At 39.7% G+C, this 22,348-nt stretch overlaps 1 protein-coding gene across 4 annotated transcripts in view; it reads left to right on the top strand.

Moving 5' to 3' along the window:
• Positions 1-22,147, top strand: part of SIPA1L2 (signal induced proliferation associated 1 like 2) — a 118,736-nt gene extending 96,589 nt beyond the window's left edge. For 3 of the 4 annotated variants that reach the window (XM_084828136.1, XM_084828135.1, XM_084828134.1), the window contains 5 exons: positions 3,053-3,272; positions 5,037-5,168; positions 14,331-14,448; positions 17,764-17,845; positions 20,922-22,147. In XM_084828136.1, coding sequence (XP_084684262.1) covers positions 3,053-3,272; positions 5,037-5,168; positions 14,331-14,448; positions 17,764-17,845; positions 20,922-21,068 — 699 coding nt within the window. In that variant the 3' untranslated portion in view covers positions 21,069-22,147. Of the gene's footprint in view, positions 1-3,052; positions 3,273-5,036; positions 5,169-13,350; positions 13,405-14,330; positions 14,449-17,763; positions 17,846-20,921 lie in introns of all 4 variants that reach the window. The other variant, XM_084828133.1, reaches the window with a different exon arrangement.
• Positions 22,148-22,348: the final 201 nt, after the last annotated feature.

The raw sequence follows: 22,348 nt of genomic DNA, 5'->3' as shown, positions 1-22,348 counted from the left end.
TCAGCCTAAACTATCTCAGAGGGTCATTGTGAGGATAAAATGGAGTGGAGGACCATGAAAGCCACCATGTAAGCAAGAGGGGAAAAGGCAGGATATGAATGTAATAATAACAATAAATAAAAAGTCTAGATGAAAAGCAGTTTTCAGTTACTTTATAACCTGTTTCCCAAACCTGGCCTTCAAAGCTGTATGTAATCATCTGAATAAAAATAACCTAGTATATCTGAATGATTATTTGTTTTACTGAAGAACAGCATCTTTTCACAGTGTATGTACTGTGTGGTAAGTTCACTGTTTGGTGTGTTCCCTAAAACCCTGGTATCAAAATTTTTGAAATACATGATTATTATGAACAGAATCTAATTAGCTTTTCTTGGAAATAGTAATACTAGAAAATATGGCTTACATTGTGCAAACATAAATGTGCACTCCTGACTGCTAGTGAACATCTTTCCCTCCAAGGACTGATTCAAGTGTGTGAAGTGAGAACAGAAGTCCCACAGCCCAACAATCCGTCCATGTCTGGCCTGGATTAGGGTTTCTCCACATGGGGCTTTTATCCTGCAGTTGAGATTGGTCAGTCACGGAAGTTTGCGGGTCCTTTATATGACGTTGTCAACCTCCAGCGCCTCTCTCATACTTTCCCAACATTTCCATGGCTTTTTCTGAAATGGAAATAATCTAGTAATAAAAAGATCTGTTTTCCATTTCTATGTGAAAAGAGGAAATCCCACAATAAGAGGAGCTAGACCACAGCACCATCTAGTGGCTGTATAAATGGAACATATAGAACTTGATAAAGGGGAAAAAAGGGGCAGGGAGGGAATCACATGTAAAGTTGCGATCCTGTCTTTAAAACGGAAGCATTAAGCCCTGGTAAAGTTGTGGGATTTTGGCCTGGTGTAGAAATGCTATTACTCTGGCCTGGAGTGCTAGCCTCTGCTGTTGTGCAAGCTTCCCGTTGTGAATTTTGAACATTAGATGTTAACCAGGCCTAGAAAGGGAACATTTTCAGATATTAGTGTTCCTTCCTTACCTTAGGGTGGAGGAGCAGTAAGACTGACTTCTCTCCCTACCTCCTCCATCCCCAGAAGCCTACCTCAGACACCCAGGGGCATCTGCATGCAGGCATCATATCTGAATAGGGTCTGCACACACAAAATACAATGCACATTACAAATTGCACAGTACAGTCCAGAATTGCATGCAAAGGCTGGAATTAATGGTGTAATTTGGGCATATACACAAACCTAATGTCCACACAAGGACATCCAAAAGTGTCAGAGGCAGGAGTGTCCAGTGGTTGGTGGGAAGCTGAATACAAAAATCTGGTCAGGGTTATGGGACTCACCCCTATTCAGTTCACCTTCTAATAACATCAGATAAATTACTTAGAATATTCTAGCAAGGTAGTATCAAACCCCACTAAAGATACATTGCATTAATAAGCAATACTCACCATTGTGTGGGGGAAAATGTTGCAATAGGTGAAACTACTTTCATTTGTGGTGGTCATACCTGAAGGTAATTATGTATTGGGGGTAGGATTTTACAGTATATCATATCCATAACAGGGGATGTGATATTTTTGAACCCAGCCACTGTCCTAGTAAAAGTTATACACCCAGAGTAAATCTTGAGTATATGTAGATTTCTTATAGGTCTTTTATTTAACAGCAGCAAAATTTCAGTTAGGATGCAATCCTATGTGTGTTTAGACAGAAAAAAGTCCTACAACTCCCAGCATTTCCCAGCCAGCATGACTGGAGATACAGCTGTATACCCTCCATGAAGTGTGGGAATTAATGGTTATGGATAAATATCCACCCAGATTAAAGGATCTATGCACCTGAATGATAGAATTGCTTTCTTGAAAAGTGGTTCCCATTCCAAAAAATGTGGATAGGAAGAAAAAAATGTGCAAAGGGCCAGAGAAATTGAGTTCCATCTTTATTCTGTAACATGGGTACTAACATATGATTTAGTCAAGATTGGGGGACTATGTTCTGATGTGTTGAACAATATGAGTAGATGTCTTCATTGTAGAATGTCCAGGTCTGGAAAGAAAAACTTTCTTAGGTGCTTCAAGCAGTGATTTGTTCACTGTTGTTTTTACTGTTTTATGTGTTTGAAACTCTTCTGCAATAAAGAATAAAATCCCAAGGTTGGGGGAGTCAGCCTGAACAACATGAGAGCCATTTCTAGTAACCCACTTCCCATACTCTGCCACTGAAACAGTTAAGCAACTTCTGAAGTGGACCTAAGAAAGCTTTCTTGATATCCTAAAGTACCTTGACATGGATCCTGAGGGCCCATGAATGGATACTCTTGCCAATGGAAGGTGGAGGAGGAGATCTTTGCCAATTCCACGTGTGTTCTCTGAAAATGTACTCCAAAAGGTTGAGGGACCCTCTGGAACAATATGGGGGGGTGGCTCAGGGTCTGCAGCGGAAGGGGGAATGGTGAAAATCTCCTCCTCCCCACTTTCAGCAGTGGGTTCTGTAAACAGAAAATACTCCTTTGTTTGTAGGATCCAAGCCACTTATATCTTTTAAAACACAGGTCTTTTTTTTTTTTTTTTTACAGGAAGTAGAAACTGCATTGGTTTAATCCATATTATCAGGTTTAGATTGCACCATGTACAGCTAATAACCTTGACTGGATATTAAACATAGCATAAAATATAAAATTATGCTATGCTAGACATACTCCTAGTTTTGAATAAATGTTTCCAATTGCGGTAATACAGAATTTTTGCAACTGTTGTCATCAGAGGGCTAGAGGTTTCATTTATTAGTCTGGAATTAATATAACATTTCAGTTTCTAGAAATTAATTATGATGTATTCTTATATGTCAGGAGAAAATCTAATAATCCAATAACTTCACTAAAATTCCAGTGATACAGCTGATTTCCTATTACTAGTACAAAGATAACTAAACTGATGCTAATCTATGATAGCATAGTAAGGTTTATCCCTAAATAAACTATTACTGCAATCATCATAAGTGTTAAAAGTGTATTTACTAATTTCCTTTTTTTAAATGTTTAGTTTTCATTTTATGGTAACCTGTCTCCAAGGAGGACACTGTATCGCACTCTTTCTGATGAGAGCATATGTAGCAATCGGAGAGGATCTTCATATGCTAGCTCACGGAGTTCAGTGCTAGACCAAGCTTTGCCAAATGATATTTTATTCAGCACTACACCACCATATCACAGCACTTTACCTCCTAGAACAAATATAACCAGTGGAACTGGAAACCTACGACGTAAGTGTGTGGGTGTGACACCGTCTGATCTGTTATTCCATTTGCAATTGAAATGATACCTTCTCAATGGAATATAGGAAGCTGCCTTTTAATGATTCAAACCATTGGTTCATCTAACTATTTTCTACACTGGCTGGCAGCAGCCATCCAGCATTTCCGACAGGAATCTTTCCCAGCTCTACCTAGAGATGCCAGGGGTTGAACCTGGAACACTTTGAATGCATAGAGTATTCTTTAGATGATTGTAAAGGGTATATGTGGGAAATTGTGTTTTATATTCATTCATTCATATTCTTTGGAACAGGTTACTTCCAGCAGCACTGCCAAGATGTGTATTGCTGGCATAGGAAGTAACTTTACCATGCATACATCCCATGTGGATTCACCATTTCAGATAGTACCAAGCAGCATGACCATGTACGTGACCATGTTCAAATAGAATCCCTGTTGTCAAGGTAACATGAGAAATGGCCTACAGTTACCAGCTGAGGCAGTTATCTCAACTCTGTCTGTGAGGTAATTATGTGGTTATTGTGCTGTTTTAGTAATGAAAGAATTGGATAGGGAAGGAATGCATAGAAAAAGGTTCTACAGTCCAGCAAAGCGTAATTGCCTTAATCATGGTTAATACCAACCCTGTTTCCTTTCATGGAACAGGATTTAAAACCCAGGTTTGAAGCTAGTTTGCAGTTAGCATTAACCATTAGTTAAGGCTGATTCAGACATAACCTTTAATTGTGCTTAATACATTAGCACATGAGGGAGGGCAGGGAGAATTAGCACAGGAGGGAGGGAACACATTGTTGAATATTCCACCTGTGATCTCTTAAGCATTGTTAGAGATCAGGACAATTAAGGAGATTGGTAGTAACTGTAAGGTACACTGAGCAATTTCAGCTTTGGCAATCTGATTCTATTTGGAGTGGGGTTGGGTCGAAGAATAAAATCAGGGAGATTTCCCATGGTTCTAGGCTTTTGAGGGGAAGTTATTTGTGTTTTGTTTTTTGACCTCCTGAATCTAAATCCATCTGTACCTAAGCAATATACTTTAGCACTGGCCCTAAAACCAAAGGTGGTAGCCAAAATGGCTGATGCCAACTCCTAACATCACATACTTGCCCTTGGAGTAACACTTTTTAAACAATTTTAATGAAATTTTAAGAACAACCTAAAAATCTAAGGGCAAGTTAGGCCTAGTATTTGTCCCAAAAGATTTTTAAAACCTCTGCTGAAAAATTAGAAAGTGACAGCCAATTGAATTTTATCTCGGACAGTAACACAGAATCTGAACGAAATATATTATGAAACCAAACGTATTAGTGGTAGAACATTAAATGACACATAGTCTGGTGTTTAGACCAGCCTTCATGCTGAGAAAATGGCAATTTAAAAATCCAAAATGTCTGCCATGATCACCCTTGGTTTTAAGGTTAACGCTTAAGTGTACCACTTTTACAGTTACTACCCATCTCGGTAACACTCAGGCAAATTCCCCTCAAAAAGTCTCAAAATGTGGGAAATTCCTTGTCTAATAAGGTGTCCCTCCTTTCAAGATAAGTGGCCTATACCATCAAAGTTAGCAGCGCTAACCATTCGTTGAGCAGCTAGGTACACATAACAGCATATAGATGATCCACTGTTGTGTGTACGTATCTCTCTATCTAGACCATGGCAATTGCCTGACAGTTTTTAAACTCTTACTCCTTTTCTAATATGTTAAGCTGTTATCCTGAAGACAACTTATTTTATTTCATTTTAACTTAGATGAGTTGTGGTTCTCAGATGGGTCTTTATCTGACAAATCAAGATTCAATGATCCTGGCTTGATGCCCCTTCCAGATACAGCAACAGGATTAGACTGGTCTAACCTGGTTGATGCTGCACAAGCATTTGAAGGTAATGTAAGAATCTGCTCCATTAAATATATCTAGTTCCAATTAAAGGGCAATGCTCATAAGATTACTACTAACATAAGGATTCGGTGCAACTAGTTATTGGCAACTCTGTGCATGCCTTTTTAATTGGTCTGTTTTCCAACTTGCAAATCAGTTGCTTCCAGTTGATAGGTGAGACACAAGAACTTTGTTGATGGAGCATCAGGTTGCTGTTTTGTGCAGTGGGCTTAGGCCAAGGCTGGAGTAAGAAGGGCAAGAAATAGGAGGCATGGGATTGACAGATGGATCCTGAATTAAAAGCTAATTTTCATTAGTCAGTTACCTCAGGTAAATGGCGTCCTAGGGCAGTTTTTCCTAAACTTAGTCATCACTTCATATTTCATAAATATTTTGAGAATGCATAATGAAGTAAGTAGCTGCTCAGTATTCTATCGTTTTAAATCAAATTAGGAATTATATTTGGAAGCCAACTTTTGAAATATATTTCTAGTACACATTTTTCTTTTTTAGTTGTATATATGCATAAACACTTTGGGTCTGTTACCTTTTAAGGTTTCCTAATGTTTTGTCCTCTGAAGTATCAGCTATTAATTGGTGTTGTTCAGGTTACTAAGATATAAGGAGTTAAATGGCAAAACTCAGGAAAAAATAGCATATGCATACCATCAGTGTGGGAGAGTGGACTCTCCCACACTGGAAGCATTCAAGACGAGTCTGGACAGCCATCTGTCAGGGATGCTCTGACTTGGATTCCTGCATTGAGCAGGGGGTTGAACTCAATGGCCTTGTAGGCCCTTTCCAACCCTACTATTCTATGATTCTATGATCACGTACTTGTTTAAATCAGCTCCTGCACCGATTCCTGAATGTTTTTTAAACTTCAAAATTCACTTGGAGATTTTGAGTTTGAGAAGCTTCCCCTCAATGAGCCTGTCCAGTCACCACACATAATAGTTGGGAGTTTTGAGCTAACCATGGTGCCTTAGCATGATGTCTGAATGGGAGTCAGACCCAACCATGGTGGTTTATAAACCATACACAAACCACGCTCACTAACCACGTGCTGCAAGATGATTAGTGGTACTAACCATAGTTTAGCGTGACACCTGAACAGGCCCTGCGGTTAATGGAGTGCTTCCATAGAGCTCCACGGCAAGAGCAGCTGAAAATGGCCATTACAGGAGCGGTGCTGCTGATGGCTGTCGGCCGCCATTTTCATCCTCCTTTCTGCTCACCTTACAGAAATAAGCAAAAAATAAACAAAAACAGTGCAAAATTGTGCAAAAATCACTAAAATGTGCATATGCACAAAATCGCCATATATCACTAAAACGTGCATTTGCGCATGTGCGCAAAATTGCTATAGTGATAGAAATGTGCATTTTAGAGATATGGCAACTCTTCCACAATTTTCTGCTGTTTTTATTTTTTGCTTATTTCTGTAATAGAATCAGAAAGACAGAAGAAAATAGCCGCCAATAGCCATCAGCAGCCCTGCTCCTGTAATGGCCGGGTGAGCCACTGAGGCTGCTGGGATGCATGATGGAATGGTTGGAGGACTGCAGGAGGGAGGGTGGTTAGAGAGTGGTTAGGCTAACTACGCTGTGGGTCATGGTTAGCTGCACGTGTGGCAGGGGCTCTCGGAGTGGTTAGCACTAACTACCCTGCAGCATGGTTAGCCTGACCACCCTGCCCCAAAGTGTGTCTGAACAGGGTCTATATGTGGGCCGTATCCAAAAATATTTCAGACTTGATTCAGGACAATTCCAGCACAGAATCTGTACTTAATCCCACAGAATTTAGCACATAATGAAAGTAAACAAATTGGACTGTGTGTTTCATAGTTAGTGTTTGGAAGTCCCACTAATTTTAATATAACTAATGCTGTAGTCTTATGCACAGTTACAAGGGAGTAAATCCCATTCAACTCCATTGTTCTGAGTAAACATGCATATGGTTGCACTGTTACTATGTTTAGGATTAGGAAATGGGACACAATTATGAATGAATCGCCCTGTTCAGACACACACTGGGGAAGGGTGGTTAGGCTAACGATGGTGCATGGTGGCTACCACTAAGCACTGGAAGTGCTACTGCAACACATACAGGTAACCATGTTCCTCAACATGATTAGACTAACCATTCTCTACCCACCCTCCTTCCCGCAGGAACCCGCAGTCCTCCAAATGGGCAGCCATGCACCCCAGCAGCCTTTATGCTGTTAGCCATTTTGGTGCTTGGTGCTGTCAGTATTTTAGTACTTGGCAGCTACTCCTTTGGCCGCTCTTGCTGTGGAGCTCTATGGCAGCTGTCAATTAACTACTGAGGCTGTTCAGACATCACACTAAGCCATAGTAGAGCCTGCTGACCATCTTACAGCAAGTGGTTAGTGGCCATGGTTAGTCCGTGGTTAATAAACCATCATGGCTGGGAGAGATGCCTGTTCAGACATCACGCTAAGCCAACATGGTTAGCACAAAGCTCTTAATCATCATGGCTTAGTGTGATGTTTGAACAGGGCCTATACCATTTTTTCTATGGTGGAGAGAGAAGGTGAGTTCTAGCAGAAATATTAATTTCCAGGAATTTCCTTTTTTAGGTGGGGGTACTGTGTCATATGACTTGAACCGTTCCAGGAATGGTCTGGCCATTTGAACTAGATCTCTCTTTAAAAATTCAGAAGGGATAATTGTAAAGAATGTATACTGTTGAAAAATATGGACACCCTGGTTCTAAGAACAGATGTATATGGAATATAAGTGCTTATTTGTTTTATTTTTAACCCTTTCAAGAAGTTTATGGCAGGCTACATAGTTCTTATTCCCAATTTTATCCCCACAGGCAACCTGTCAGGGAGGTTAGGCTGAAAGACTGTGATTGGTCCAGTGTCCCCCAGTCAGTTTTGTGGCTGAGCAGGGATTGGAACCCAGATCTTCTAGGGTCCACTCTGTTAGATGTATCAAGGGTGTGGCTGTGGTTTATCCGTGTCACAAAACCTGCTAGAGCAGGGTAGCATTGACACTGTGCAATCATAAATGTTCAGAATCAGGACATTACACTGTTAAACGAACATCTTTGTGTTAGTGAAAATGTAAAATCAAAGTTAGGATTAAACCTACTGAATTGGTCTGCAGGTCTGACAGTCAGTTGAATTGTGTCTGATTTACTGAACATGGAAACAGTGGATAATGTTAGCCGAAACTGTTTGACAAAGGCAATGGATCAGCCATATGTGCATTCCAGTTTTCTTTCTTGAAGATGATCTATCAGTGTGATTTAATGGCTGGTTTCTGAACCTTCAAATATGTCTAATTCAGACATCTTCCATGTGAACGTACTATCATTCTTTACTTATTCCCATTTGTAACATACTGACCAACACAGCAGGTTCAACTTGTGTATTTTCATCCCCACTACTCACCTCTGCAGTAGGGAAGTATGAATTTTGTTAAATCTGTTCCGTCTGTGTTTCATGATTGTCAGGTGTCTTTTGGTCCACTATCTACCCATTGATGGAATCGGATTTTTTGTACGAGAATTTTGTTGGTTTGAAAATGTACATTTGTGCAAATCCCCCCCAAAAAGTAAAAACTGGTACACAAGTCCATGGAATCCATGTGACTCAGAAAAAGCCAGTCTGCTGCAGAATCTGCAGGTCAGATTCATCAAAATCTGAACACATTTGAATCCATTGCAGATTTCTCCAGCATCCTTACTCTGCAGTGATATTTCTTACCAGACCCAATAATCCTTTCTTAGGTATTACAAAGATGCCTACATTGTTATACTTCAAAAATTAGGGCTGTGCATCGCTGCAGTGCTGAATCTGTGCCTCGGTGTGATCCAAAGCAAATCAGACCAGCACCGAGGTGCTCCAGAGCGCTTCAGTCCGCTTCAGAGATTCGGACCTATTCTGATGCATTCTGATGCCCAGACAACCTGTCTCCAAAATGTATCAACTTGAGAAAGATCAGGGAGGGGGACAGCAGGAGGAGGAGGGAGTGAGCTTTGGTGAATGGCAACTCTAGTTGCAATCTCCAATCAGTGACCGGGGGGGGGGGGGGGGGGAGATACTGGATATATTGGAAGAAAAAGCCTGCATTTGTTCATTGCAAGAGAGAGAGAGAGATCTGGTGGTGTTACTAGAGAGAGCTCTGAGGTTATTTGGATAGATCTGTGGTGTGTGTGTGTGTGTGTGTGTGTGTGTGTTGGACTTCATAGTTTTCTGGCTAGATCCTTTTAAAAAACACAAACAATAAAAAAGTACTTTCCTTTCCTTGTTCTTGGCTTGCCCCTCTCCCACCCTTCTCAATTCCTGTATTACTTCCCTTCCCATTTTTGAACTCTATATCTTTTCCCTAAAAAAATAAAATATAAACCTTTTTCTTTGCTTGTAGGTAGTTCTGCATGTGCTTTTCTTTTGCTCTTGTGTGTCTGTGTATGTGTGCTTGTGCTGTGGTCAAGCAAAGCACTACACACATCCACATGTCAAAATACAGTGGGCAAAGCACTACATCTATTATTTAAATAATACTCCACTGTGTGGCAAAGCAAGCAAGCCCAATATGAGGCATCTTCAGGGTCTTGAATCTATTGCAGATTTCTCCAACATCCCTACTGTTACAATCAAACAGAGTACTTGAGAGGGACTGAGAAGGAAGTTATATGGATTTGGAAAAGATGGAGCTAGGCTTATTAAGTTGACAAGACTTCAGAAATCCAGCAAAATTTTTACCACAGGGCAGTTGTGTGACTCAACCATCTCTTAAGTCTAAGATGGCAAATTGGCAGTCAGCCTGGATGTCAACTTTATCTGGGCCCAGATTACAAAATTTAATAGTACTAGGGGAGAGGGGTTATTTACACTTCAAAGAAACTTACAGCAGAGATTAGGGATAGTGACCTCCTAATCACCGCTTAAACACCGAACTTCTCTGTTTATTCCTTTATGACCTTTGGTTTGAGTTTCTGAGACCAGCACATTTTATCTGTGCCTAGCAGAAAAACTACTGGGCCAAACTGTCTGAAATTTGGCAGGTGGAATCCCCTCCATGGGGGCCTTCAGGTCGCCAAAGTTCACGTATTTATCATGAAAACTGAAGATGTTATGTCCATTTCTATTGTCCAATGCAAGTCAATGGGAAAACATCATATCAGAATGATTCAGATATCCGAACCTCGCTTCGGATCCAAAGCAAAGTGGATGGGGTCCAAATCGGTCCAAAGTGAAGCGGGGCTGCTTTGGAAGGTCTGAAGCGGCATCTGAAGTGAAGCAGGGGCCCGTGCATAGCCCTATCAAAAATAAATTGACAAGTATAATCCAGGTCTTTATTTGCATGCTGGAGGGCAGTGTACAGAGGTCTCTGCTCACACGAGATGTAGGGGCTGTTCATGTCATTGGTCAGGAGGCTCAATGATAATGTCTAACTGTGTCATGCAACTCAGTTCTGCATTTCAGCTCCAGATGCACTATTTATGTGCTCCCATGATTTCATTCTCTTTTTATGAAAGATAAAGAATCTTGAATCCATATTGCCTTTGTCAGAGATTGAACCCATCTGTAATAGTTCTTTCTTCTTGGATAAGCCATTATATAAGAAAATGCTTAGTCACACCAGCAGTCATAGTATTCTCTTCAACAACAGTCTGTGCTCAGCTCTTCAGAGCAAATATGCAAGACTACAAGCAAAATATTGTTCTATTCCTTGTTGTTTTGTGTTTCTGACATTTTTAGGCCTTGAGACACTCTGAACAAGTTAGTGTGTATATTCTGGCCATTTTAAGAACATAAGAGCCCTGCTGGTTTAGACCAAAGGACTCTCTAATGCAACATTCCTGTTCGCCACAGTGACCAACGAGATGCCTATGAAAAGCTGCAAAAGCTTCATTGACATGAAGGCAATAAGGATATTTAACTCTGTTAGTGGGATTTCAAAATGTACAGAGGAGATACCGATCTGTACTGCTGAAGAAAATAGTGGACAGGCAAATTTGTGCAATGTACACTTGCAAACAACGGCGGGGGGGGGACTGAAACGATTTGCATAGTTCCGAACCAATGAACAGCAACAAAAATATTTTTTTAAAAGGGTTGTGAACGGAAAAACTGTGTTGAATAAGGACAGAGATTGAAGTGGGGTGGGAAGTCAGAAAAATTTCCCTCCACAGGGACGAGGATACAGTGGCCCATGGGATATGCGTTGGGAGCACGTGGGAGAACTAAGGGGGACACAAGCCACGGCAAGCTGTAAAATGCACCATCTGTCGGGAGTAACTTGGGTTGGCGAGCGAACAACCAACCCATGGTGGCTTATTCTCAGTGTAGGGATGGACACCTCCCCCCCCATCCAGGTTCTCCAGGTGCCCACCCAGCCCCTGCCCATGCTTGCCCATCCCTGGACTTGTGCTCAAGCCCCACGCCTACTTGCTGAGCTGCCCATGCTTACCTGGGCCCTGTCTGCCTCCCCTGCCATCACCATGTTTTGAAAAAACATGGCAATCTCAATACTGTACACATAGACTTATACGCAAAATGCTGCCATGAATCTTGCATGTATGTGTGATTAGTGGCGCCATTTTGCATATAAGTCTATGTGCAAAAAATGTGCACATAGACTTATACACAAAATGGCACCATGAATCGCCCATATACGCAAGATTCACGACACCATTTTCCGTATAAGTCTGTATGTACGGTATCGTGATCACCATGTTTTTTCAAAACATCGCTGTTGTGACAGAGGCAGATGGGGCCCAGGTTGCAGCAACTTGGCAAGCATGGGAGGGGGTCGAGCAGGGGCTTGGCAGGAGCTGGTGGTCTGCTGGAATCCCAGACCAAGACAGGTGGCCGTGCCATCCCTTTCTCAGCATGGCTTATCATGACATGCAAACTGACCCACTGTTTTACATACAGTCTTGTAGGTAGAATTACATTACATTAGAGCATATCTGAGGATTGGCTTGCCTTATGCTATTTGATATAAAACTACAATATTTTTTAACTAACTACTGTATTATTTTAGAACATTAGTAAACACATTAAAAGTGAATAGCTGCATATCTTGCTAATAAACAGAGGAAGTAAAAGTAAAAGATTATCATTCAAAATAGCATGTGTTTATGAGCTACTATGTCTCTATCATTTCTCATTATGTGCTAGTGAAAAGTTATAGACAAAGATTAAAATATGTTTTATTTTTATTCAAATATAAAATTGAAAGGGATAACTAAGCGTTAATCTGAAATTGTATTTCTGTTCCATTGTTTTTAACAGATATGTTTACAAGTCATTGTACTATAGATATTTTGTGTTTTGGAGTGAGTTTCCTGGTGCTGTCACACTGCCGTTATGAGCTCTATCTGCGTGCTGCCACCGAAGTGCAAAATAATTTTCTTGGCTTAACAGCACATAAGAATTTGCTGTTCAAAAACAGACATATCAGAAACTGAAAATAGGGCTATATTTAGCAAATGCTTGCTGTTCTGTCTATAGCAGTTTGAAAATTCAACAGAAAAGAAGTTTGCTATAGAATGTATCGAATGGGGCACTGCAGCCCTGCCGATTCTCTTCTGCAAGAGGTACCCGCTGTTTGCGCAACAGAGATTTAGCGGTTCTGGGAACAACCAGAAATGAGCAGAAATGTTCATTTCTGGAACAGGGCAGGTCGGCAGAGATTGCATAAGGGAGCTCTGCTGACATTCCCGATCCAAAAACAAATGTTTCTGCTTGTTTCAGGGCTTCCTCTAGGAAGCATTAAATCTGAGTCCCACTTGCGCAACAGAATGTGTGGGAGGAGCCACTTGTGCAACTGAGTCTGCAGGGGGCCATGTCCCAATAGATGCCGCCTACTGAGTAAAATAATTCTTAGCCCTGAAGATTATGGGTTGGTCTTTTACTGCTGTGCAGCATCTTAATTTGTTCATTTTACTACTGTTTTGACTGATGGTAGAGGTTTTCTTTTTGTTACAGTTTTAATTAACAAAATACATTGATGTTAAAATGACTATGGTGGAAAAATACTGTTTTGAGAAGATTAAAGAAGATCCCATAGTAAGAGTTAACATGATTTGATGTTAAGTAATACTCCACAACTTTTATCTCTCAAATGGATAGCAACTACATTATTCCGAAGTTAGTTCAGTGGACTTTGTTGTTCATAGGAACATTCTAAATCTTATTTCAGATTTTGACTCTGACGAAGAACTTGGGCCAGTCTGTCATCACACTTCGTTTCTAGGTGATGATCTGGGGTTGACAGTTGGATCTTAATTTTTTAAAATTTATTTATATTTATGCTTTTATATGTTTGCACGTTTGCATGATTATAGGCAAGCTTTGGGCCTGTGCGAGATGAGAGGAGAAGGCATGTTATGGCCAAGACCAGTAAATGTCTGTGGACTCTAGAGAAATCTGAGTACAATCTACACATAAATGAATGACTCCTCTTGTTACAGAATAAACGTTTTGCATGGAAAATGCTCAAGGTCTGGTTTACTTGTGTTCTTTACCAGCTTGTGTGTGGCATATGCGGTTCTTTCAGCACAGAGTATATTTTTGTCTGCCACACTGCATGTCCTTCATTGAGGAAACTCAGTTCCCAAGACATCAAGCATGTACTCTACGATCCCTAGGGGAAAGTTATTTGAAAATCCTAAGGAAATAGCTTACTTCCTATATCTAAAATTGATAAATCTATGATAGAGGTTATAATGGTAGCACTAGCATATTAAATTTCAAGCCTTCAGGTAATCAATTACTTTGTTCAAGTATAGTAATACAATAAATGTGCTCTGCTATACTAGATTCCATAGCTTTTTATGGATTTTTTTTTCTCTATGAAGTGCCTGCATTTGCTATTAATTTGCTTGAAACTGGTCATGGTCTCAGATTTTCTGTAAATTTCTGCACAACTAAATTAGCAGTAAAATGTTGAAACAAACACCTTGCCGATTACATGCAAAGCTATAGCGGGATTGCATTCATATAGTTTCTGTTGAAAATCCAGATGGAGATTTTGAAAGACTGTGATGCAGACATGTCTTCTTTGGCAATAGCTGGATCCAGATAAAGGAGGATATCTTAGTTCTTGATCAGTTTGATATACTGAAAGTATTGTCACAGTCAGCTTATTTTAGATGTTTCTTTGTGTATTTGCCTTCCCAGATCAGAGGGTGGCATCTTTTTGCACCCTGAATGACATGCAGCATGTACAAGGTTTAGAGAATAATCAAGCCTTGGGCACAAGTCCAACAAATGGAAAAGACTTCATTAATACTACTGGGTATGTAAATTACATGGTTTTCTCCCCACAAAAGTATCTTAATATAATGCCTTCTTTTACAGAAGGGGTAGGGAAACTGTGGACATCCAAGTGTTGCTGGAGTCCAACTCTCCTCAGCCCCAGCTAGCATAGCCAACGGTTAGGGATGATGGGAGCTGCACTTGGTTTGGCCAGTGGTCCTTCTGCGATATTACAGTGGGTTTTGATTGCCTTAGATTCTATGTATGCTGGTTGGGAGAACTATTCTTGACCCCCAGGGAAATCAGCAGGAGTGGGGTTGGAACCCCTGTTGCTTTGAGATGCAGGCCCTACTTGGGAAGGAGCAGAATGTTTACTACAGAAGAGCTTAGGCCAAGCTGGCTTCTTTGCTTTGTGAAGGTATAGGATGGAACATGGCAGCTAAGAACAAGCTCCTAAAACCTTCCTTCTGAAATTAATAGAGGAATTATAAATTCCAATCCAGAACAAGATCAGATTCCCCAAGATTGTTTTCTGTGCCAGTGTGAAGACATACTGATACAGAGATGTACAGAGATGTCACTGGTCAAGAAGTGAATAAAAATAATCAACTGTGTGCACTTCGAATTTTGCCCAGAAGCAAACTGGTGATCAATGCAGGTATCTAAGAAAAGGTATATATTCTCAATGGCTATCACCCACTAAGAGCGTTGCCATTCTAGTTTGACTGGTTGAAGTTCAAAACACTTTTCAAAAGCAGCCCTACATAGAGCACATTATAGTAATAAAGTCCTCAGGTTACCACAATATCTATTACAGTGGTCAGCTTCTTGGTTCTTCAGGAAGTGTTACACCTGACATACCACTCAACACCTGTCCAAGTAGTGACACCAGGTCCAGAAGCACCACCATTAACTTAGTGCCTCAAATGTTAATTCAAAGAACTATTTCTGAATTAGTAATATGAGCATACACCCTGGTCATCAGACAGATAATGAATTGATTAACTATATAGCACAGCTGATTGTCTATATTTTAGAAATGGAGGAGACACAAAAGAGAGAAAGGGAGAGAGGAGCAGCTGAAGCAAGGGTTCCAAGGGATGATTAAGAACTAATGTAGTTTGCATATTTAGTTGTCATTCCGAACTTAACTGAAATGAAGCTTAAGGGGTTAGCATTAAGCTTCCCAGAAATGTTGGGTTTTGACAAGGAGTTGACCGAAGAGAGTGGTGGCACTATGTAGGTATTCTGGGAGGGAGTTCTGTCATAGGCAAATACATACTGGTAAATAAGGTCAGAAAGATAGGATGGGGTGAGGCTATAAAAAGCTTTACAGGTAAGGATTTGCACTGGTTTTATAAAGAAATGGGAAGTAAGTGAAGGGATTTGGTCTAAGCCTCTAGAACAGCCTTCCCCAACCTTGTGTCCTCTAGGTGTTTTAGACTCCCAGGATTCCTGACCATTGGCCATTCTGGGCTGGGGCTGATGAGAGTTGACGTCTAAAACATTTGGAGGGCACCAGGTTGGGGATGGCTGATTTAGAAAGATTTTCGCCGCAGAGGTCTGAATAGAAATGAGAGGACAGAAGTATGTCAAGAAGTGGCTTAGTTCACCCCATGCCCCTACTTTCAAGTCACAGAATGAAATTGGTGTGCCTTGTACACCAGACAGTGGTCCACTGATGATATAGCAGGGTTTTATGTTGTCAAAGGAGCTTTGATCTGGCACTTGTTATCTGTATGTGAATGCAGAGAACAGAGAGAATACTATTATTTACCTTAGTGGAAAGTGTATAAAAACAACTACTTGACAGAAGGAAACAGCATCACATAGCCCCTGTCTCTGAATGCAACTGTCCTACTTTTCATCTACATGATGAACATAATGTCGTAATGAGGTCTACAAAAATAAATCCAATGTGCATAGGACCAATCTGTGCACTCTCCTGCCCTCCCCCTATTTTGAGAGGTGAAGAACTGACCTATGCAGATGAGCTCTATGCCCAGGGGTGTAGGGTAGGGGATACCACTCTTCTACCCTGTATTGTGTGCCTGTGTTTTTAAGGCCATGTGAGAGGTGAGGGCTAGCTCTCTCAAAGTAACTAGATCTCTTTAAATCAAAAAAATTCTTACCACCAGTCCTCAAAGCCCTAGTAGGGGAAGAGGAATAATGGCTGGAAATATTTTAATAAGAAAATGAAAAAATGAAACCAGGTTTAAGGTTTTGGCACTTGCTTACAAAGTCTTAAACAAGCGAGGACCAGGTTACTTAAGAGATTGGCAATACGAAGGCAGGCCCTACTTGCCTGTTCAGTTGCGGTGTTCATCAAAAGATACCCTCCTGGTGGTGCCCAAAATTTCAAAGACCCGATCCATGCTGGCTCAGAATAGGCACCATGCCGCACCAATCTTTCTTGGTTTCCAGTGCCTACTGAAAAAGACTTTTTCAAACAAGCATTCCCAGGAAGGTAATCTTCTGTATACAGTAATATTTTACAGTATTTAATTATGATCTTGTACTGTACTGCACTGTTTTATACATCAATTAGAATTTTTATTAATGTAAACAATTTATAAATATAATTAAATAAATAATAAATATTTATCCTAAACTCTTTCACTCATAGTGACATCTCTGTCTCTCACACATATTTGCATAGTAACTCAGTAAGAACAAACTTGCTTGAACTTCTTTTTCTTTCTAAAACAAATGTGTTAGGAGCAAGAACAATCATGATAATTGTTTCATTTTAAATGAGTTTCTCCAATTTACCAGCATCCTGAGGTTTTGTCATCCACAATAAATTGTTTATATTGCCACTTCTTCTTTTTTTTGCAAATATATGCACTCTTCCTTGCATTCGGTCTGACAGACCTGTTTCTATTAATGACTAACCTTTGACTATAGTTTCAGTGGTTGTACTTAAACAAGTGGATTCATAAAGACTAACAATTTTAGATTTCTAGTGATAAAAAGATTGCAATTCACCACCAGACAAGAGCTAATGCAACCTTCATGTTATTCAGTACTTGCTAGTGCAGTTTGCTTTGTATTGCTGTAAAGTTTTCCTTTTAACAAGCACCTTGCACTCTTCACACTGCTTAGCAGAAAGATTCACTTGCACCTTGAGAATGATACCTCATTCATATTTGCTGCCTTTGATCTTTACTTGTGAGATTGTGTCATGCTTCATCCATCACTTGAGTGGACTTGTATCTGAACAACTACTTGTATGTGCTTTTTGCAGCCATTGCATATATTGCTCCATTGTCATCTGCATTTTGTATGGAACTATTTTGCTTGGGAGTGGGTATGACGTCTTGAAATAACCCCAATCTGTAATTTAATTTTGTAGGGAGGATAGCCCTACTACCTTGACTGGAAAAGTCAACCAGCTGGAAGTGATCCTCCGACAATTGCAAACTGATCTTCGGAAGGTAAAAATGTTTAGTTGAATAAAATGTCTCCGTTTTTACCCAGCCGCTATAGTACCAATGCATGTATGAGTTCAGTCCAAGACCAGCACATGAATTTACATATTACCTGTAACCTATACCCACATGAAACTGGTATTTTGCCACATGGGGCGGGGGAAGGGGGCAGCATGGTTCAGAGAGGGAAAACAGCACAGGACAAAAGGATTAATAAAAACCTCTACTAGTAGTACTGTGGCCGTAAACCAAATCAGGGCCCTGAGCAGCTGCATTTAGCCCTTAAAAATGTGGGAGGTCAGATCCTCCTAGCAAATCTCCTGCTGTCCAGTCACGTTGCCCCCTGAGTGTCCAGCATCTCCAGGTAGAACTATCTCAAGTAGCAGTGCCAGGAAAGGCCATCAAAATCCACTGTGGGTCAGAGTGGTTATACTGGCCTAGACAAACCAATGGTCTCACTTAATAGGCAGCTCCATATATTCAGATAACAATTTATGAATCGGTAAGTAGCTAGTATAGGTATAAAACAAGTTTTGACTTGACCTGTTTAGAGTCAAACAATGAATTAGCAAAAGAGCTAAATGTGCCACTGAAGGGGTAATTTCTAAAAAAAACCGAGAGAAAAATTTCCTCTGTAGCATAATAACCAATAAAAATGGAAATTATTGAATCTATTTCCATTGTATGTTAATTTACAAATTTCACTTGTCACAGGCTTATTACTCAGCATTTTTGTCTTGAGCAAGAGAATGGCCTCAAGGGTTTTTTCTCATTAGATCAGACTGACTTGATATGGGATTATTATTGCCTTTCCCTGTAACACATGGCATTATTCCCTGACAAACTATCTGTATTTTCCAAAATTATTCCTTTTTCAGATTTGTAGATATTTATGGCAAATAAGCTTGGTACCGCTTCCTCTCTGGTTTGGGCTCCTTATAACCCAGTTGATAAATTATGCCAGGTGCTCCATCTGAATATGGAGCATCCTGCCTTGGTATTGTCACAGAGGCTATAGGAGCATCTTCCAGATTTACAAATGTACAAGTCCATAATTCTTGAGTGTCCAGCTGTATTCTGTAAGAAAATAGATGTGTCAAGAGTACTACTTTAAACTTTAAAATGTATAACTTTTAAAATCTATTTTATTCCAACAATATACTCAAAATTATAAATATTAAGTAGAAATAGCCTTTGACTTTATGTCCTTTTATCTTAGATAATTCATGAATACTTTTATTATGATAACAAAATTAAGGAAAAACAAGTGCAATATGAGTAAGGTCTGAAAGTACTAATGTACTTGTTTACCACACAAATGACGAGTTAGACTGCATTCAAATTCTACAGGTCATATATTTTCTGACTCTTTTGCCTTATGTAAGATTTGCTTACAAAAATACTTTTTGCAAACAGCTGTAAGGAATGATTGCAGGACCTGTGCTGAAGTGTCATATGTCTGCTTTTGCAAAGGTTTTATGATCATCAGAGTTTATTGTGCCACCTAAAAAGCTTTATGCCTCAGATTGAGCAGCACTTCCTTAGGTCTAATAATTATGGTAACAGTAGACCTACTTGATTAAATACAAGTCTCACCCAATCTTTTGTGAAGATACGCATGGGAATCTGATAAAGGAAAAGGAAAATAAAGCAGCGCACAGGGATGCTAAACCCTCCTCCCACCTACCGCTTACCTTCCCAAACACTCTCCCCTGAAAAGCACTAGGGCAGACAATGTAAATTCAGCCTGGAGGAGGGTTTAGCACCCCCTCTGTACTCCTTGTCCTTTTAAAAAATCATACATACGTGCACATGTGCACATGCTCACTCTATTCAAACCTGAGCATTGGACTTGGAGCCAGGAGATCTGGGTTCTAGTCCCCACTCAGCCATGGAAGCTCACTGGGTGACTTTGGGCCAGTCACAGACTCTCAGCCCAACCCACCTCACAGGGTTGTTGTTGTGAGGATAAAATGGAGAGGAGGAGGATAATGTAAGCCACCTTGGGTTCCTTGGAGGAAAAAAGGCAGGATATAAATGCAATAAAATAAATAAGTAAGTAAGTATAAATGGATCTGAGAAGAAATGTTAAAACTGCTATCTTGCTTGAATCTGGTTGTACTGTTGAAATCTTTATTAATCTCCTGTTAAATTTAATAAACCCTTAATCCCCACCCCCGATCCCAATCAGTTACTGAGAAGGTTGATGAATCAGATGGTGTAGTTGTAGAATTGAGCATTCTGTGTTTCACGACATTAAGAAGGCACCATGCACAATCATTCAGTATACTCACTGTAGCGTAATTATCCATATCTTCATCCAGCATTTGTAACTCAGCTCTGTTTACTTTCCTGTAATGGAACTTGTAGTATGAATAAAGCCGTGCAAAAGCTGGTTTGCACATACTGTGGCTCACTGTCACTTTCTGTTGCCCATTCACCCATATGATAGCATATACATTTTCTCCCGTGACAATATTGCAGACAATGTGGTCTTTAAACCTTGTCTGCTGCTAAGTATTGGACAGTACAACAGACTCTGTGTCTCTTGCTGATTAAATAAATCCTGGTATATTTGAACAGTACTTTGAAGTTGTTCCCACCTCAGATGTCCAACATGCACTCTTTCCCCACAATTGCTAATCTTTTCCTTTTTCTGTAGCAGTATTTAATACCTAGCAGATAGAAACCATGCAGCTAATAATCTTGTTGCCTTCTATGTCGTTTGCAAGCACTTTTAAGTCTCTCTGTGTGTTTTTTATCTGATGTATAGCTCTAAACTAGTCTATATCTTTCTGTGAAGTTATCTTGTTTACTATAGTGAAGTGTGCTGAAGTGCAGTGTAGTCTTATAGCTTTGAAACAGAAACTTGGTTATACAATCTCATTTATCTTGCTTAGCCTGCAAGGCTATCTTCTTTAGAACAGCAGACCAAACAATTTTGGGGATTCAGCATAGAGTTCCAGTGCTGTCATTGTGAATAGGGAGTTAAAGAAAACAGAAGTCTGTTAAGTCACTCAGAAACACGAGCAACAAAAATAATGGCTATAAACATCATTCAACTCCTTTTTCTGTGATTTAGGAAAAACAAGACAAAGCTGTTCTTCAAGCTGAAGTCCAGCATTTGAGACAAGATAACATGAGACTTCAGGAAGAATCACAAACAGCAGCTGCTCAACTAAGAAAATTTACAGAATGGTTTTTCAATACAATAGACAAGAAGTCCTAATATATGAGTCCAGATAAAGCACTATTGGAGCCACATAACACCAGTAACTTTGAGTTAGCCTAATATAATTTCAATGTGTTCACAATCCATTTTACATTTTCTGCTGTAATCTCTGCCCAGTCCTATTCATTTGAACAAGGCTATGGACTTTTAGAAACTATCTTCATGTTCATCTGAAGAACACAGAGAATTAATGGCAGACATTTGTTTTTGTGAAAATGAATGTACAATTCCTGGTGTCATTTTAGACATTTTAAAGTATACTTCTGGCTTGAGCTTGCCTGGAGAAGAATAAGTTGGGGTTTATCTTCTGTACTTCAAGTTTTCCAGTCAAAATGCTAAAGCAATTTATGGTAGTTTGGACTTCAGTATTGTAAGATAAAAAAAAAAAATTAGACATATACTTTCATGTTTAAAGGTGCTCTATTTTTTGTATGTATAGTAGATATTTCCACAGTCACATTGTCATAGCAATAAGAATGGAAGTAGAATTACATAGTCACAAACTGTGTTTTTAAAATTTAGCACTGATGAGTTTAACACTAGTTTGGATGCAGATATATTAGGGATTATTTATTTGCAGGAAAAATGGTGCCTGAATTTAAATAGTGTTCTGATTTTTCTAAAGATACACATGCCTTGTACATGGCTCACCTAATCAGTTCACTCAATGTCAATGACTTTTGTATAGTTCATGTTCAGCTAAGATGGTTTAGAGAGAGCCTAACTATTAAAATCATATGTGGTGCGAGCCAGCCAATCGTTTGTATAATGCCAGGTTTGTTTATCTTTGTACAGGAGCTTTGAGCAAGTGACTTGTATTTAACACCTTTATTTAAGCTTATTTAACCTGTTAATTTTATAAACCTTTTGTTTTATCTGCACTATGGTGAGGACAGTGGGTTGCAAGCTACAGTGTTTTTAGCTTGCCAAAACAGCACTGCAGAGTTCTAGAAAAACCTAACAATTGGATGCTGCTAGTACACAATTTGTGTTTGTATGCTTTAACATTTTTAACTGTTTCATTTGAAATGAACATACATTTTGCTTTTTTAATAAATGTTAAAAATATCAACCACAAAGAAGGGGCCTCTGTTTTTCACCAACCAAGTGGCTATGTTTGAATCTCATTTCAAAAGGAATGGCAGAGTTATGCGTTTTGCTTGTATTCTGGCTCCAAACCTCAGAAGCTTGAGTAGCTTCAGCTCTGATTCTCTTTTTATAACCAGGCTTTTAATTCAGTGTTGAATTTAGTAACATCTTTGAGTCATATCTGTGAA

The sequence above is a fragment of the Heloderma suspectum genome, chromosome 1 (genome assembly GCF_057233095.1).
Source record: "Heloderma suspectum isolate Gila_16-S chromosome 1, 16-S_ref, whole genome shotgun sequence".
Taxonomy (NCBI): domain Eukaryota; kingdom Metazoa; phylum Chordata; class Lepidosauria; order Squamata; family Helodermatidae; genus Heloderma; species Heloderma suspectum.
This window is presented reverse-complemented; position numbering and strand designations above follow the sequence as displayed.